Source organism: Agelaius phoeniceus, chromosome 28 (assembly GCF_051311805.1).
Source record: "Agelaius phoeniceus isolate bAgePho1 chromosome 28, bAgePho1.hap1, whole genome shotgun sequence".
Taxonomy (NCBI): domain Eukaryota; kingdom Metazoa; phylum Chordata; class Aves; order Passeriformes; family Icteridae; genus Agelaius; species Agelaius phoeniceus.
In genome coordinates, this window is record NC_135292.1 from 2748635 (window position 1) to 2768187 (window position 19553).

At 49.6% G+C, this 19553-nt stretch overlaps 1 protein-coding gene across 1 annotated transcript in view; it reads left to right on the forward strand.

Moving 5' to 3' along the window:
* LOC143696053 (uncharacterized) overlaps positions 1-19553 on the forward strand; it is a 1205294-nt gene that overhangs the window by 594034 nt on the left and 591707 nt on the right. The window contains 1 exon segment of the mRNA XM_077191259.1: positions 5340-5639. Within this exon segment, the coding sequence (XP_077047374.1) occupies positions 5340-5639 (300 nt within the window).

Consider the following 19553-nt stretch of genomic DNA (forward strand, 5'->3'; position numbering starts at 1 on the left):
GTTTAACCCAGTGGCCAGAGAGCAGCCTCATTGTCTGCAGAATTGTGCAGCCACAGCTTCCCTGGGAGCAGAGGCCTGAAAACTGATGACAACAGGAGGATCTCCTAGAGTTCAAGTCTGGCATCAAGTTAAAGCTTTGACAACCAAAAGAGCCTCTAAATGGATGAGCAGGGCTCGGTGATTACAGTATGAAACTTGTTCAGTGGCACAGGAGGATTCAGAACTGAGGACAGGGCAAGGGTTTAACCCAGCCTCCTGTTTGAACAGCCTGGAGAGGGGCTGGCAAGGAACCCAGGACTGCACTCAAGGGACAGAGCTCCCGAGCCAGGCTGGGAGAGATTGATGGGACATTCCCTGGCCTGAGGGAGACAATGTGTTTGTGGATGGCTCTGCAAGGGCAGCAGGAGGGAAAAGAGCTACAAGACAGGCTGTTATTAAGGAAGGGGAATCAGACCAAGCGCAGGTCACCGCCCCATGCTCAGCTCAACCCGCGGAGCTGTGGGTGCTTGTAAGAGCCTGGCACTGAAATGCCCTGAGCAGGAAGGCTTCAAAATCTTCTGCTGACACCATGGCACCTAACAGGGGGGCAAAAGCAATTCTGACTGCTTCAGCAAGCACTGGATCACTTATTAACCTATTTCTAAAAGAAATAATTCAAAGATAATGGATTGTGGAAGCAATAGATTCAGATGGGGAACTCATTTTACAGGAAAGACTCTTCAGGGGGTTATGGCAGCTTTAGGAATACAATGGGACCTCCATAACCCCTGGCAAGCCCAGAGCTCGGGTTGGGTAGAAAGAATGAATGGGGAAATAAAGAAACACCTTTGGAAGCCGGAGATAGAAACCAAGATGCCATGGGTACAGCTTTTGCCATTGGCTTTGGCAAGAAAAAGAGCCAGACCCAAGGCAGATATTCAATTATCTCCCTTGGAATTCATGTCTGGAATTCCTTACCTGGGCAATTCTCCACCTAGTGCAGGGTGGAAATAAGGGATGTAAATGTAAGGCAGGCTGTAGCCAGGATCCTGTCTCCTGTGGAATCTCTCCCCCAGGAAGCTGGGCTGGCACAGAGCCTGCCCTGGGACTTTGCTGTTGCCAACACCCAGCCAGGCCATCGGCTCCTGCCTAAGGAGTGCAAAGCAGCACCACTGGTGGCCAAGGGGCCCACGCCAAGTGTCCCTGAGGCCAGAAACAGCCGCCAGCACAGCTGAGCACGGGGGGACCCCTCAGCCTGGCCTCAGGGGCTCTGAAGCCCCGGAGATTTGCACTTCCCGCCTGCAGCAGGACCATGGGAGCCCCACTGAGCCTGCCCTGAAGGCAACGAAGCAGCAGCCAGGGCTCCACAGCGGGCCAAGCCCCTGGGCCTGCCCACAGATCCTCTGCTCAAACCCTCGGGAATCCTGGCCACCCTCCCCTGGCACCTCCAGCCACTGCGGCCAAGCCTCGCTGCCGCTGCTGCAGCTCCAGCGCTGGCTGGGCCTGCACTGCCACAGCTGCTGGGGAGCACCGCGGCACAATTCCACCCTGGGGCTCACTCACACCCACACTCTGGGCTGCCTGCGACTGCACTGCTGCAAAATGTACCCATCCTGCTTCTTTTAAATCTTATTTCTCTGCTCAGAAAGGTTTCTCTACTCAAAGGTTTGCCTTTGGGAATGAAATTTTAAAGGTTTTATTTAAGGGGTTCCCAGTCTGTTCGGATGTTAAACTCATCTCCACCACTCAATGGAGATGAGTTTAACATCCGAACAGACTGGGAATAGCCCAAAAGACACCCACAGAGATAAGGACCAGCAACAAAACATCAACGCCCCGCAGCAAACAGCAACCAACAGCTACCCCAGACACTGCCCCCGCACAGCTGGAGACACCTGGTCTGGAAAAGGCTGAGAAGGAAATCCAGGAGTGTGGGCGGAATTCACAGCAGAGGGGAAGAAATCCGAGTCTAATAGGAAACCAAACACTAAAAACTTACACGACTTGGAAGCAATGAACATTAAAGCAGTGGATTTAGATTGGTTCAGACTACGTAAAGTTTAGGAAAAATCGGGTAAAACTGACATGTCATGGAATGATTTTTCCTGCACAGCCGGGCTATGTGTGGATGAAAGTATTTCTGTTGCCCATCCTGGCCAGAACCAAGTAATGCCTTGACTCTCTCACACGAAAGAGATTCTTGGAGAGTTTTTGTTTTCCCTACAGTTTCAGTGATAAGATTACAACATGAGAAACATTTTTTATAATAATCCTACTTTATATTGTCAGGTAGGTTTGGGACAGAAGGGTGAGAATCAATTTTTGGTCTGGGTTTTTCCATGTTCGCCTTTATGTTGCATTTTGCAAAATTGAAGAACTTTAACCGTGATACTTTTAACTCTTAAATAGTTAATACTTTTTTTAAAAAAAGCAGATTCCGGGGGGCCTCATGTGACTCACCAGATGGCAGCCCTGGAAGAGAAGCTTTGGTTCTAGTCAGCCAGGAGAGGAGCTTTAGAAATGCAAATGAACCCTGCTGGGCAAAGCCTGGCCAATGTACCTGGGTCTCTTGCCTGGGGCAGGAATTGGGCTGATTCCCCCTGCCCCTCACCCCGAGCTCTGCCTGCTTGCACTGATGGAATTTGCACAGCTCAAGGCAGAGCCCGGGGTGAGGATATCTGACCCTGCAACAGAAACGGGTGAAGCTGCACAGGGAAACAGCAAATGGAGAATGTTGGGAAAACTTCACTATAAATAAATGGGGGGGAATCATCCCTCTGCCCACTCCAACGTGTGCTGTCACTGTCTATGTTATATAGGGTGGATTAGAGCACTGAGATGTTCTTGCTCCCACAAGTTCCGGGAAATCAGTTGGGAATCCAAGTATTTGATGATTTAATTAGAGACAAATGGTCAATTGATGCAGCTGGCTGGAGAGAGCGGCCAAAAATGGGGAGAAGATGAATGGCCAGCAGAACAAATCCTACAACACCATGGACCAGCCCCTGGGAACCCCAACCAATTCATATCAGGAGCCACAGAACCCATTTCTCATTTCAATGGCACCATTAGATTACAAGCTGCCCTCGGAATAACCAACCAGACAGCTCCAGCTCCTGACCTTCCTGCTGAGCAATCCACTGAAATGAGGAACACAACATTTCACCATGGGATGGGATCAGATCATCTGTTAGCAGAGAAAAGAGGAGTTTGTGGAAAATCAAATGACTCAAACTGGTCTTGGCAAATAGATGACAAAGCAAAAGTGGTGAAACAGATAACAAAGGAAACAAAAAAGCAGCTCATGTACCAGTCCAAACGTGGAAAGGATGGGAATGGGACATGGTTTTGTGGTTCCCTGGCAGACCATGGGTTAAACGAATGCTGCTTCTGCTCTGATGTGCTACAGCACCTCTCACCTTTTTACCATGCTCCGCACCTTGAGAGTGCAGCTCATTCAGCAGCTGAGCGAGGGGCCAGGGGCTTGTAGATAAGGAAGTAACGGGCGAAACCACCAGCTTCAATAAATGTTATTAATTAACACGGACTGCTGCTCGCAGAAAGTCCCGCTAAATTCCTGAACGTCGAGAACAAAAAAGACTTAACAGAGCCGTGAATATCGGCTGTTCTACAAAAGTGGGGGTGCACATTAACGAGGACGTGCTGTTGGCAGATCGGGAGGTCTGAACCTTCCAAGTACCTCAGCCAGTGGGCAAAGGGAGAGGGAGATGAGCCGGGAAAATGAGGATAAAAAGGAGGCTGCGAACTACAACAATGGCAGCGAGCGCACGGCAAATGCGCCACGGCCTCTCCCTCTGCTCAGCAATAAAGTCACTTGTACAGGACTCCTCTGTCTCCTCGGGGCACGGAAACCTCCGGCCACGTGAATTTCCCCGCACAGCCCCGGGCACGGGGCAGCCGCCCCTGTGCCAGCCACAGGAACCGGGCCGAGCCAGCGCTGCTCCGGCAGCGGCTCCTGCCGAGGCAGCGGCCGCAAGGAGACCGCGGGCAGCCGCTCCCGCAGCGCCCTCACGGCAGTTTGCCCAGTTTGCCTCTCCTTTGGCCCGGGCCGGGTTCCCCCCGCCCGCAGCGGCTGGGAGCAGCCGAGAGCCCCGCGCTGCCCATGCCGACCTGGCCCGGCTCCATCGCCGCTCCTGCCGCGGGCTGCGAGGGCTGCGGGAACGGGGCACCGAGGGTGTGGCTGCTGCTGGGGGAGGAGGAGGAGGGAGGGAAGGGCAGGGATGGAGGGGGAGGAGGAGGCGGGGTAAGGGGGAGGAGGAGGAGAAGGAATGGAAGGGGCGGGATGGAAGAGGAGCAGGAGGTGGGGATAAGACAGGGGAGGAGGAGGAGGGGGGATGGAAGAGGAGGAGCGGGAGGAGAAAGAGCAGGGAAGGAGGCGGGGTTAGGGGGGAGGAGGAGAGGGAGGTGGAGATAGGACAGAGGAGGAGCGGGAGGAAGAGGAAGAGGAGGGACCAGGGCGGATCAAGGCTGAGTTGTGGGAGCCACGCGGTCTCGATCCCTGCCTGAATTCGCAGCCCCCACCTGTGGGATCATCGCCCCCCCCCATGGCTCCGGTGAGCGGGGAGGGGGAGCCCGGCCCGGATATCCCGGGGGGTTCCTGGGTTGGGTTTTTGGGGGGAGGTTTGGAGAATGGAGAAGTCCAAGGCTGAGCGGAAAAGGCCCCTCGGGGGGACATCGGGGGGTGGCGGTGGCGGCTGCAGGCAGAGGCAGCCTGGAGGAGCAGAGCCCTGTGTGCCCCAGGAGGCCAAAGTGGGGAGGCCAGAGAGGGGGGAGCGCCGCCATTCGCGGGAGCCTCAAGAGCCTGGAGAGGGGCAGGGGGGACTCCTTGGAGCCGCTGCAGCGCAGAGCAGAGAATGAGGGGAGAAGGGAGCCCGGGAGCCCAAAGAGCCCCGGCATCCCGAAATGGGGAGAGCCAAGAGGGGGCATTGCGTCCCCAGAGACGGCCTGGGGGGATCTGGTTGCCCTTGCCTGTGGCACGGAGGCAAATCCCATGCTGTCCTTGTCCTTCCTCGCCCAGAGCAGGAGCTGAGCATGGAGAGCAGGGAGGACAAATGCCCGCGGCAGAACCTGGTGGCAGAGGCCGTTTTGAGCAGCTCCACGGCGCAGGAAGCCAACGGGGAGGAAAAGGCCCGGAGATGCCGCACGAGGAGGGGCTGCAAACGCAGATGGCGGGGATGTGAGGGGGAAAGAGCCAGCCTGGGCCGGGAAGGCGGCCGGAGATGGAGCCAGAGCTCGGAGCTGGTGCTCCATGAGCAGCTCCATGATGGGGAGAAGCCCCACACATGCATGGAGTGTGGGAAGAGCTTCAGGTGGAACTCGGAGCTGATCAAGCACCAGAGGATCCACACTGGGGAGAGGCCCTACGAGTGTGGGGAGTGTGGGAAGAGCTTCAGAGAGAGCTCCAGCCTGATCAGGCACCAGAGGTCCCACACGGGGGAGAAGCCCTATGAGTGTGGGGAATGTAGGAAGAGCTTCAGCAGGAGCTCCAGCCTGATCAGTCACCAGAGGGTCCACACTGGAGAGAGGCCCTACGAGTGTGGGGAGTGTGGGAAGAGCTTCAGCCAGAGCTCCCACCTGATTGGCCACCAGAGGACCCACACAGGGGAGAGGCCCTATGAGTGCTCCAAGTGTGGGAAGAGGTTTCAGACCAGCTCCAGTAGTCTCCTCCGGCACTATCGGATTCACACAGAGGAGAGGCCCTTCCAATGCCCCGACTGTGGGAAGGGATTCAAGAACAACTCCACCCTCGTCAAGCACCGGAGCATCCACACTGGGGAGAGGCCCTACGAGTGTGATAAATGCAGGAAGAGGTTTCTGACCAGCTCCAGGCTCCTCCAGCACTATTGGATTCACACAGATGAGAGGCCATTCCGCTGCCCCGACTGCGGGAAGGGATTCAAGCACAACTCCGACCTTGTCAAGCACCGGCGCATCCACACTGGGGAGAGGCCCTACGCGTGTCCCCAGTGTGGGAAGAGCTTCTCCTGCAGCTCTCACTTGACCCGACACCAACGGAGGCACCGGTAAGGGAAGCCCTGCGAGTGCCCCGAGTGCGGGAAGAGCTTCGTGCGCTGCTGCAGCTCCATCCCCCACTGGAGGAGGCACTTTGGGCACAGCCCTGGTCACTCACATTCCCTGTGATCCATGTTGGGAACACTCCTGGCTGCTTCTCCTTTGGTTTGGCCTGAATTTTTTTCTCTTCTCCATCTCTCTCTGCTCCAAAAGTCCGGAGGGATGGAACAGTCACCTCAAAACCACTCATATTCTACTGAAAATAACTGAATTTTAACCCCAAAGGGCTCAATTCCACCTCAGATTGCTTGTTCCCTCCTCAAAAAACTCAATCCCATGCCAAACTCACTCCATTCCACAGCTGTCAAGTTGAGATGGAGTTGGAAGGAGATTGGGAGAAGTGGGATCTCAATTTGGAGCAGTGGGATGGGGATTGTGTGGGGCTGGGTGTGTGGGATGTATTTGATAGCAAATAAAACTTTCAGAGTTACTGATTTCTGTCCTGTTCATTTTCAGTCATTTCTGTTTGCAGAGTGCCACCTTCTCAGCTGATTCAATTCCTATAAAATTCCCATTTTTTAAATCATCTAACCCAAACAATCCAAAAACCAATATCAAAATAAAACCACCTGCACACAATTAATTTTTTTAAAAATAATTTTAATTTTTCAAGAGTACTTAAGGATGTTATTAAAGTTTAATTGTTTGGTTGAAATGTCTGAGAAATTGTACTGGTGTCTGGTTTTGTGTTTAGTATATTTGTAATATGAATTGTTTAACTAAGATGTGTTAGATTGCTTGGTAGTTTCTTTAGATATTTTTATCTAAAGTACATTAGTCATCGAGTTAAAATTTTCAAAAGGTATTTCTTGATATATAATTTGTTTATTTATATGCATTGGTAATATTATAGTAATAGTTATTGTTGGTTTGAGTTGAATCATTGTTGGAGTTGAATCATTGTAAAGAAGAGTTGAGATTTTTATATTTTATTTTTATTATAATTTATTTAATTTCAATTATTATTTCTTTGTTTATAATTTTATTGCAATTTGTTGAGGGGATAGGAAGGAAGTTCAAGGGCAGGAACATTTTTTCCTGGCTGGGAACTGGAATTCCAGACCCAGGGAGTGTGTGCAGGGCCCCACAGACTGGGATCAAAGATGGGCTGGGATCACCTGGACTGGGATCACATGGATGGGGATCCTGTGGATCAGAACCCTCCAGACCAGGATAGCCTGAAGTGGGATCAAATATGGACTGGGACTGTATGGACTGGGATCCCAGGGACTGGGACCATATGGATCAGGACCCCACAGACTGGGATCAAATATGGGCTGGGACTGTTTTTTAAAGTAACTTTGTTCTATAGTTTTTATTTCTGTTGTTAATTAGGCTCAGTGAAATAGCTGCTTGTGTTAAACTGCCTGCTTGGATGGGATAACATCCAATGCACCCAGGATGAGGACACCTGTACAGATCTGCCAACTATCAGCACTCCCCGTCTGAAGGCAGAGTGCACCAAGGCCCAAAACCTGGAGGTGATAAAGAGAATGGACTAAAACCACAGCCAAGGAATCTGCATGCCCTAAAAAGGCAGATCCAGGGCAGAGCCATGCTAAACAGTTCTTGGAAGATGTAAACTGGGTGCATCTTGGCACTCAGCCAGGAGCACCCTGTTACCTTCAGGGATCCCCTGAAATACCTTTCCCCTTACATCAGCCTGGTGCATATTCATAGAGCCTCATGCACAGCAGCTGGGAAGGGTTTAACACTTTACTGGGTATATTAGCGTTCAGAAACACATAATCACCAGAATGATTATATGCAGGTGCTTTTATTGAAGAGCTCTGGGTGTCAGGGGTACCAACCCAAATCTGACTCCAACATGGGTTTGGGATGAACATGTTTTTATATTCTATCCTTATATAACTTTCATGTTAATGATTAAACTTCAATTGTTCTATTGTATACATAGATTTCAGCCAAGCATGGGCTCCTCATGGCCCCCCTCAAACTTCTAACATAGTTTCTCATGATTCTTCTTATGATTAAACAATAATTATATTTAATTACTAAACAATCATCACATCTAACAATTATATCATTTATCATGTTCTGCTTACGCAGGTGCAATTTCACATGATCTGGCAAGCACAAAGCCTAACATTTTCAGAGTCTATTTTTGACATTTTTCCAGGGCCCCACTATCATTCTCCCCCCTTTGAAAGCATTTTCACTTCACTATAGGTGTAAATGTTTTCACTTGATACAGGCCTTTATTTCTCAATTTATTCTTGATGTTCTTCAAGTCCATGGTTGATGTAAACGTTGTCGTGGATGCTGTCATGCACTGGAGAACCAGAAGATGGTGGGCGTGGATCTCGTGTCAGTGCCTTTATTATCTTCTGGTTCCAGGACGTTTTCTTCTGTATCTCTCCTTTTAAGATGCTGTGAACTAACCAAATTGCTAAGAATACAATTAGTAAGATTATCACACTCTCAATGATAGATTTAATCCATGAACTCACATTCCACCCTAACCCTTTAAAGATTTTGCCTAGCCAGGTCGTAGCCAAATCCTTTTGCTCTTCTTGTGCTTCATGCTCTCTTTGTTTCAACTGATTGATGTCATATTCTACATCTGCAGTTACATTTGGGATGTGAAGGCAGCAATGACCAACCCGTCCCTTTAAAAATCCACATACTCCATGCTCTTTCAGGAGTAACAAATCTAAGGCTAATCGATTTTGTAAAGTCATTTTTGTGGTGGCTTGTAATTGTATGTTTAATTCTTTAAATCCTTCCCGGGTGACTCTTGCCAGTCTATCTACCTGACCTGTAAGTTTGTACAGCATCTTCTACTCTGATAGTTTGCTATAGGACCAAGCAAAGACTCTCGGGCCCACCCAAATTTCACTCCACCAGAGGGTTCTTGCCAAGTGTCATCTGGATTTTCATTGTCTAGAACTTCTCTTCTTGCTCTTATCTGCACAAGTTCATGTTTTCCGTTAAATGGGGACTTTTTCCAAATTGGACATGAGGTTGGGAGGCCTAAAGTAATTTCCTTTACTTTCCCATCTACAGGCAGATGTGTTGTCCAGGTGCCATCGCTTGCTGCCCATAGAAATTGTCCTGGACCTCGGACTGTACTCCTGGTACATCCTACAACTGCTTTATAATTCCCTCTGCCTTGTTTATGTTTGATCCCTCTGCAAGCACAGCCAGTTTGTAGGGCTATTGCCAGGGGTGGCATCTGCTTTATCTCTGCATCATCAGAAGTGTAGTCATAAGTTTTATTACATGCCCACCAACTTACTTGGTCTGCCCTCGTTCTGCTACTGGTGGCAGTGTTTGTTACTGCTGGATCTGTTTCATTCTCGGAGCCTTCCCACTTAATGCACCAAGGGGTGTTTGCCATACATTGGAATCTTTGAAGGATACTCACAGACCACGCACTGTCCCAAGGCTCTGTCTGACCTTTCTGATCCTTGGCCTCACACTTCCATACCAGAGTGGTTTCTGTAACATTTTCTGTAATCTTTTTATAGTGTGGTAAATAGCATTGTCATTGTGTGATGCCTGCTGATTCTCCCATAGGGGTTCCTAGTGTGCCATCACTTAGAATACAGTCTTTCTGGCCCATGGGTTTCATCCATGTTCCTATTTTCTCCCAAGTTTCCTTGACTACTTGCCTCGACTCAGGTACCTGTTTGCATGCAATTGTTTTGTTATTTTGTGTTTCAGGTAGTTTTGATGTTATGATTCCCCAATTTACTGGATCTCCTGCTGCCCTTTGGTATTGGTATACAGGCAGTTATTCTACAGGTGTTTTGCATTTTGGCAAAGTCTTTGACTAATCCAATCATTACATTCTCAGCCCAAACTGCATTAGAAACCTTTATCACCTGTGTTTCTGTTTGTACCTCTCTCTTCATTCTAGAATGAAGAGTGGTTAGTTGATCTTTTTGCATTTCACATCCCAAAGACATTAATTACCATACCATTGGCACAATTACTGATAGCATTCTCAAAGTGATTAAACACATCTTATCTGCAGCCTTGTTGGTTCCACAGTTTACACAGTCCGTGATCCAGGATGGATTTTCTTCACTCGGGTGTAGTGAATCCAGGGGTCCACGCCGGCTACTTTGGCTGCTGTAAAGGTGGTCAGCAGTACCTGGTGGGGCCCACTCCACTTTTCTTTCAGCGGTTCTTCGTTCCAGTTCTTGATGTACACCTCGTCTCCTGGATATATGTTATGAACTGGGCTCTCGAGAGTCAGCGGTCTATTCCACACGAGGATGCTCCGGAGCCGAGCTAAAGTTTTCCCGAGAGACAGAACATAATTATACACTTCCTGCTTTCCTGTGACGTGCACATTAGGGTTAGGCTCAGGAGATTCATATGGTTTCCCATGCAATATCTCATAAGGACTGACTGACATCCCACTCATAGGCTTTATCGGAATCCTCAACAGTGCTATTGGCAAAGCCTGGGGCCACTGCAATTTGGCTTCTTGGCATATTTTACTGATTTGCCTCTTTAGTGTCTGATTCATCCTCTCTACCTGTCCACTTGACTGGGGTCTCCACGGTGTGTGGAGGTCCCAAGTTATCCCCAGCAATCTACTTACCTCTCTTATTACTGTAGCTATGAAATGGGGCCCCCTATCTGATGATACCCTAGGGGCACCCCGAACCTGGGAATAATCTCCTGTAGTAACCACTTTACTGTTTCCTTTGCTTGGTTGGTGCGACAGGGAAGGGCTTCTGGCCAGCCAGAGAATGTGTCAACCCCCACTAACAGGTATTTGTATCCTCGAGTTCTTGGCAAGTCTACCCAATCTACCTGCCAATAGTCTCCTGGCTCTATTCCTATCCGAATTCTTCCTAGGTGTGCCTGTTGCCAGCCACTGGGTTGTTTTTCAAGCAGATATCACACTTTGACATTACTGATTTTGCCATTGTTAACATCTGTACCGAAATTAAACTCTGCTTTAGCAATTTTACCAATGCCTCTGCTCCCCCGTGACATTCGTTATGTTTAATTTGTAGAACTTCTCTCATTATCAAGGGGGGTACCACTATCTGTCCTTGAGCAGTCACATACCATCCCTCTGAATTCTTTTGTGCATTTAGCAAACGTGCCAGTCTCTCATCTTCTACTGAATATTTTGGTTCTGGAGGCAAATTGAATTGGGATACATTAAGCTTTAAAGGTATCAATGCCATTGTTGTTTGCACCTCTCGAGCAACCTGTCGGGCTGCCCAGTCTGCCTTTCGATTTCCCTCGCAGATTTTGGAGTTTCCTGATTGCTGTGCTTTGCAGTGTATGATTGCCACTTGTTCAGGTTTTTGTACTGCTTTTATCAATTGCAGGACTGTTTCCTGATGTTTAATGTGCGTAACTCCAGAAGATAGTAATCCTCTTTCTTTCCATAGTGCTCCGTGTACATGCACCACTCCAAAAGCACATTTTGAGTCAGTCCAGATATTTATCCTTTTCCCTTCACTTAATTCTAGTGCCCTGGTTAAAGCAACCAGTTCTGCCTTCTGGGCAGATGTATTTGGTGGTAATGCCTTTGCCTCCACTGCTGTACTGACTGTTGTTACTGCATATCCAGCGTATCTGGTTCCGTTTTCCACGAAGTTGCTCCCATCTGTAAACAGCTCCCACTCTGGCTGCTCTAGTGGGACGTCTTTCAGGTCTTCTCTTGCTGAGTAGGTGTACTCTATTACCTCCACACAGTCATGCTTTAATGGGCCTTCTTCAGTTGTGGTACCTAGGAACAAAGCTGGATTCAAAAGGTTGGTTGTTTTTAATGTGACATCATCCTGCTCAGTCAGGACTACCTGGAATTTCATCATCCTGCTTGGCGATAGCCAATGGCCCCCTTCTGCTCTAAGACAGTGGTTACCATGTGTGGTACATTGACATCTATGTGCCTTCCCATCGTGAGCTTCCTGGCTTCTTGTATCAGCATCACAGTGGCTGCGACTGCCCGCAGACATGGAGGCCGCCCGGCACTTATGCTGTCAAGTTGTTTGGAAAAGTAGCCCAGCGGCCTTTTCCAGCTTCCCAGACCTTGGGTCAGGACTCCTAGTGCTAGGCGCAGCCTTTCATGGACAAACAGCTGAAAATCTTTAGACAGATCAGGTAAGCCTAATGCTGGAGCAGTTGTCAGTGCTTCCTTTAATTTTAGGAAGGCTTCTTTCTGTGGCTTGCCCCAGGTGAATGGCTGCATCTTCTGAGCTTCACACAGGGGTTTCGCAATCAGTCCATAGTCCATGATCCACAGGCGACACCATCCTGCCATCCCGAGGAAGACTCGCAGCTCATGTAGATTCTGGGGCTCTGGAATAGCACAAATAGCTTGGATACGGTTAGTGCCTAGTTTTCATTGCCCTTGTGAAATTTCACATCCCAGGTAGATCACAGTCTGTTGGGCAATTTGTGCCTTTCCTCTGGATACTTTATAACCTCCCATTCCCAGGGAATTTAAAATCTCAATGGTTACCTTTATACAGGTTGCTTTTCTTCTGTATCTATTAGTATATCATCAACATACTGCAACAACAGGTATTGGTCTCTTGGTACTTGCCCATTCTCGGTCCAAATCTCCAGCTCCTTTGCCAGTTGGTTTCCAAACAGGGTCAGCGAGTTCTTATATCGTGTGCAGGTGAGCTGGGTCTTTCTCCCATTCCCTGGGTTTTCCCACTCACAGGCAAACAGTTTCCTACTTTCTTTGTCAAGGGGGATGCAGAAAAAGGCATCTTTTAAATCAATTTCAGTAAACCACTTATATATCTCTTTTACGGATGTTAGCAATGTGTAAGGATTTGTTACCACTGGAGAAATGTCCTTTGTTATTTTATTTATTGCTCCCAAATCCTGCACTAATCTATATTCACCATTTGGTTTCTTTACTGGAAATATTGTGTATTAAATTCTGATTCACATTCTTGTAAAATTCGGTATTTCAAGAATTTCTCAAAAATCTTTACTATTCCTTGCCATGCTTCCGGTTTTATGGAATAGTGTTTGACTTGTAGAGGCCTCGCCCCTTCTTTTAACTCTACATGCACTGCTTGTGCCAATTTAGATTTCCCTGGTATATCTGTCTCCCATACAGAGGGAATCACTGCATCTTCTACCTCCCTAGGGATAGAGGGAACAGGTTTTTCTTTGATCATTAAAATCTGTCCCGTCTTTGATTCAGATATTTTCATTATAAGCTCCCCATTTTCAAAGGTTATTACCGCATCAAGTTTCGCTAGCAAATCTCTCCCTAAAAGCGGAATTGGACACTCAGGTACGTATAGGAATTCGTGTGTTATAACTTTGTTCCCAAAACACAAATCTAGGGGTTGCAAGAATGGCCGTTTTTCCTCTTTCCCTGTAGCGCCGACTATTGTTGTTTGCTTGTCCCCAATTTGTCCTTGCAAATCATTCAATAACGAGTAAGTAGCTCCTGTATCTATTAGAAATTTGACCTCTTTATGTCCTAATTGTTTATTTATAAGAGGTTCCTTAACTTGTTCTACTGGCTCTATGTCTAGTCAGCTGGTATACTCCCCCAAAACCATCCCCTTGGTAACCTGCTGGCACTGATTGCCCTGGTGAAACTGGTTGTTCAAGTCTGGACATTGTCTTTTCCTGCCAAACTTCATATAGTTTAGACCAATTGATAGTTTTGGGCACAGCATTCTGAACTCCTATTTGGATCCACTCTTGATATTTCCGTAGTCTCCCGATAACACAAAATAAATTAGGGTCCCTATTTGGATCCTCAATTGGGAAATTCTCATCTAAATTCCCTGTTACGAGTCCATTTCTGATGTCCTCTCTTGCCCTTTCTTTGTCTGCCTTAAGTACCATCTCTTTCTCAGTAGAATCCATCAAGGTATCTAATATTAATATATTAGATATATTAATATACTATATATAGATATATATTAGATATATTATTATACTATATATAATTATATATATAATATATTAATATACATATTATTGTATGTCATCCCAGTCAGGATTTTGAGGTTTTTATAACCATTTTTAATACTCATGCCATTTTATCAGGATTTTCTCTATGAATTCTGGCTGATTGTTTCCAAATAACTAAATCTGCAGGAGAGAAAGGCACTTTTATAAATACTGGCCCTTCCACTCCAACACTTTGTCGCAAGGGGGCAATTACATTCCATTTTTGTCTGCCTATGTCTTTTCTATCCATAACTGGGGCAAGGTTAGACTGACTCCTGGTTCTGTGGGCTACCCCATCGTTGATTCTCTCTCTCTCCTTCCTGCCACAGTTAGGTTTTGCTCATCTTCCGAGGAAGAGAGATCAGGTGACGATGGGAGAGGAGAATAAAGAGGGAAGGGTGTACTAGACGAGACAGGTTCAGGATTAGGTGGGGTAGGAGCAGGCAGTGGGATAGGGACAGATGGAACAGGTGGGATAGGGTTAGGTTCTCTTGTTCCTATTGGAGCTACCTGTAAATCAATATCTGTATAATTTTCCCTACTCAGGCTTTCTTTCAACGCCAAGTGTTCTAAACAACGTTCCTCACAAACCCCACACTTATTGCTTACAGATATTTTAACCATCATTAATCCGCATTCATCCTGCCATTCTGGCTTTGCCCGTAAATAGAAAAACAAATCAACATACGGAACCTCATCCCATTTTCCTTCTGGTTTACAAAACGACATTAACTGCGAAATAGTGTTATATTGCAGAGTCCCATATTTTGGCCATTTTTCACCATTCTCCATGGCATTTTCTGGCCACCATGTATTACAATAATCAATCAACTTAGCTTTACGTAATTCTTCCCCAAAATTACCCTGTTTCCAATGTGCTAGTAAGCACCCCAAAGGAGAACTTTGCGGGATAGAGGTGTTGCCGCCCAAAATCCCTTTCAGTTTCTCCCTTCCAAATATACCACAAATTGCCGAACCCGCAACACTTTCGCGATTGTCTTATGGGACGGCGCCTGGGCTTGTACCAGCAGGAATTCCTTTAGCCCAACCAAGCATAGCTTTCGCTGCGTCTCATTGGCAGGCACCCAAACCAAAGTAAAAAGCACCTTACCTTTCTCCCGGGGACGTGGCGAGCGGCAGAAGCGGTCGCGGCCGATCGAGCTCCCCGAGAATCCCTCGGTGCCGGCTGGAGCGCGGTCGAGTCGCGAAACTCGCTCAGCAGCACCCGCAGGGTCCCATCCGGGGTCGCCAAAATGTTAGCGTTCAGAAACACATAATCACATCAGCGATTATATGCGGTGCTTTTTATTCAAGAGCTCTGGGAATCGGGGAGTTTCCACCCAAATCTGATTCCGACCATACATTCGAGGTGAACGTGTTTTATCCTCTATCATTACATAACTTTCATGTAATTATTAAACCTATATTGTTCTATTGTATACACAGATTTCAGCTAAACATAGCCCCCTTTAAATTTCCAACATAGTTTCTCACATAGATGCTTCTTATGGTTATATAATAATTCTATTTAATTACTAAACAATCACCACATCTAACAATTATATCTTTTATCATACTGCTTACACAGGTGCAGTGACCTGAGAAAACACAAAGCCCAATATTTGCAAAGACTATTTTTAACATTTTCCAGGGATCCACTATCACTTTTATTTCTTGTGGGAAAAAACCCTCCATCTCAACCAGGCACTCATGGCCAAAACTGGGCAACTGCCTCTGGAATGCCTTATATCCAAGGATAGCTCCCAGACAAAAGCTGCCAGCACTGACAAGTCTGGCTGGCCTTGGCTTCCTGAGGGCTGGCCCTCATCTTCCTCTGAAACACTGGGGATGGGTGCTTTCCTTCCTTATGAAAAGAACTCTTCTTCCTGTCCAGGCACCCACAGCCAAAACTGAGATTGCACCTCCAAAATGCCCAATGTCCAAGGAAAGCCCCTAGACAAAAGGTGCCAGGAGAGACAGGGCTGGCTGGCTTGGCCTGAGGGTGGCCACCTCTCATCTTCTTCCTAAACACTTGGACTTTGTGCTTTACTTTCCTATGGGCAAAAACACCCATCTTGACCATGGCCAAAACTGGGATTCCCCCTCCAAAACTCCATACATCCAAGGATTGCTCCCAGGTGAAAGCTGCCAGGACAGACAGGTCTGGCTGCCCTTGGCCTCCTGGGGGTGCCTCTCCCCTGCTGTCCAAACGCTGGGGCTGGGTGCTTTCCTTCCTATGGAAAAGAACCGTCCTTCTTATCCATGCAGAAACGGCCGAAATTGGGGTTCCACCTCCCAGATTCCCAATATCCAAGGGTTGCTTTCAGACAAAAGCTGCCAGGACAGACAGGTCTGGCTGGCCTAGGCCTCTGATGGCCGCCTTTCATCTGCCCCTGAGACACCAGCGGTGTTCTGTGCTTTCCTTCCTATGGAAAAGAACCATCCTTCTCCTCCAGTGTCCATGTCTGAAACTGGGATTCCACCTCTGAAATTCTCAATATCCAAGGGTTGCTCCCTGGCATAATCTGCCAGTACCGTCAAGGCTGGCTGGCCTTGGCCTCTGGTGGCTGCGCCTGCAACAGTGGGGCTGGGTTCTTTCCTTCCCATGGAGATCCCTGGGACACTGTAGGGACCTCATGGAACCAAGGGGATCATTGTGGCCCCACTGGAGCCCATGGAACCAAGGGGATCATTGTGGCCCCACTGAACCTCATGGAACCAAGGGGATCATTGTGGCCCCACTGGAGCCCATGGAACCAAGGGGATCATTGTGGCCCCACTGGAGCCCATGGAACCAAGGGGATCATTGTGGCACCACTGGAGCCCATGGAACCAAGGGAATCATTGTGGCACCACTGGAGCCCATGGAACCAAGGGGATCATTGTGGCACCACTGGAGCCCAGGGAACCAAGGGGATCATGGTGACACAGAGGGGGTCCATGGACCCAGAGACCATTGTGACTCTGTGGGGCCTGATGGAACCATGGAGACCATTCCAACCTTCAGGGCCTGGTGTCACCAAGGGGGCATTATGACACCTCAGGGCCCCATGGAAGCAAGGGACCATTGGGACACTGTGGGACCCATGGAACCCAGGGAACATGGAACAGCTCTGGCTGGCTTGGCCTCCCAGGGGCCACCTGACAGCTCTGGCTGATCTTGGGCTGTCAAGGGCTGCCTCTCATCAGCTCCTGGAGCACTGGGGCTCTGCGCTTTCCTTGCTATGGAAAAGAGCTGTCTGACTTTCCAGATGGTCATTGCCAAAAGGGGTACTCTGCCCAAAATAATTCCCTCTATACAGGGGTATCTCACAAAACAAAACCTGCCAGCTCTGGCTGGCCTTGGCCTCTGGTGGTCACCTCTCATCTGCCCCTGAAACACTGGGGCTCTGTTCCTGCATTCCTATGGAAAAGAACCAGCCTTCTTGTCCAGGGACCATGGCCAAAATTAGAATTTGGCCTCCCAAATTCTGTATATCCTAAGATTGCTCCCAGACAAAAGTAGCCAGGACAGACAGGTCAGGCTGGCCCTGTCCTCTGGTGACTTTCTTAGACTCTGAGCTGAATGTTTTCATTTGGAAACACCTTGGAGAGGGCCCAGAGATGTCCCAAGGAGGGGTTTGGAGGCCTTGGGCCCATGAGCACTGTATAGGGACAAAGGAGCTCTGTGCTCAGTGGGGTGGAGACTGAGGACAGTGGAGTAGAGCCATGAGAGTGTTTAAAGAGCGATTTCAGGGCTGGTGGATCCTTTTGACATAGTGGAAAACAGCCAGAGAGAGAAAGAATTAATGCCAAGGGCAGCTGGGGAGGCCCAGAGTGACTGCAGGAGAAAGGAATTTCCCTGTCAGGGCAGGGCTGTGGTGCAGCACGGCCCCAGCAGGAGCCTGGAGCAGCCCCAGGCTTTGTGTGGGCAGGCAGGGGCAGGCAGGAGGCAGAGCTGTCAGCAAAGGAAGGGCCCAGCCAGGTGGGGCAGCCGGGGGATGCCGAGAGCCTGCAGGGACAGAGGCCAGGGCAGGGACACCGTGGGACAGCCTGGGCTGCACAGGGCACAGGGATGGGCAGCAGCTGCAAGACAGCCCTGACAGAGCCAACCTGGGCAGCGCTTTGGCCATGGCTGCTGGCCCTGGGCCTAAGCCAGGAGGGGACAAGTGACCCTTGCAGGCCTGGGGCCTCATTGCCTCCTTGTCCCTGCTCAGCAGCCTGGCAGGGGCTGCCCCACGCTCCTGCCCTTGGCATTGCCCATCCCCACATGCCAGTGCCCATCCCGGGAAGAGCCCTGAGCAAGGAGGGAGGGACAGGATCTGCCTGGCCAGGCCCTGGGGCTCAGGCCTTGGCCCTTTACATTCCTGAAACAAATCCAGGTTTGCTCAGCACCAGAGACACCTTTGCCTTGTTTGTCCCCAGCTGCCATCAGTGCCTCCAGTGTTCTGCTCTCCCTGGAACCCGGGGACACTTTCTCAGTCCTGTCCCTCACAGGGATCTCTTTAAAGTACAAGAAACTTCAGTCTTTCAATCTCACTTGGAGCTCTTGAGAAGTCTTTGAGCCCACTCTGAGGGACTGGGTGTGATGCAAAGAGCAGCAAAGGCCCAGAGGGTGATTAAAGTCCTTGTGCTGTGTCTGTGCTGCTGAGCTGGGCCGGGCTCCTGGCCCAGAGGCAGCTCCTGGCAAGGGCAGCAGAGCTGCAGAGAGACAGCTCTGGCCAGGAGCAGCTCCTGTGCACAGCCCAGCAGGGCTGGGGCACTGCCAGGGCCCCTCAGGGACATGAGCAGGGCACAGACAGAGCTCACAGGGGCTCAGCACTGGCCGGGGCTCTGGGATGTCCCCGCGGGGGCTGTGTCACAGCAGCACCTCTGGGGCTGTGTCCCAGAGCCACAGAGCAGCTGGGACGGCAGCAAGGGGCTGTGGGACAGCACAGAGTGGGCTGTGTGACAGCACTGAGGGGGTTGTGACAGCACAGAGCTAGCTGTGACATCACTGAAGGCGGCTCAGTGACATCACAATGTGGGTTGTGACACAGAGTCACAGAGCATCTGTGTGATGCCACAGAGAAGGCTGTGACATCACAGGGTGACTGTGACACCACAAGTCTGATGTGTGACATCACATAGCAGCTGAATGACATCATATGGAGGTTGTGTGACATAACAGAGTGATTGTGTGACATCACAGGGGCTGTGTGACATCACATGGGTTCCGTTACATCACAGGTGCTGTGTGACATTACAGGGACAGTCTGACATCACAAGGGTTTTGTGACATCCTAGGGGCAGTGTGACATCATGGGGGCTGTTTGACATCACAGGGGCTGTGTGACATCACAGGGGCTGTGTGACATCACGGGGGCTGTGTGAGGTCCCTGGGGAGGTCACTCTGCCCCGGCCCCCTCACAGCTCCCCCCAGGGCAGTCCAACCCTGCTCGTGCACAGCGGGGTCCCCTGTCCCCCCGGGTCCCCCCGCCCCCAGCCCCGCAGCCTCCCCCAGAGGATGTTCCACGAGATCGACCCCAGAGCCTGACACGGGGACGGGGGGGCCGGGGCCCTGGGGGTGGCAC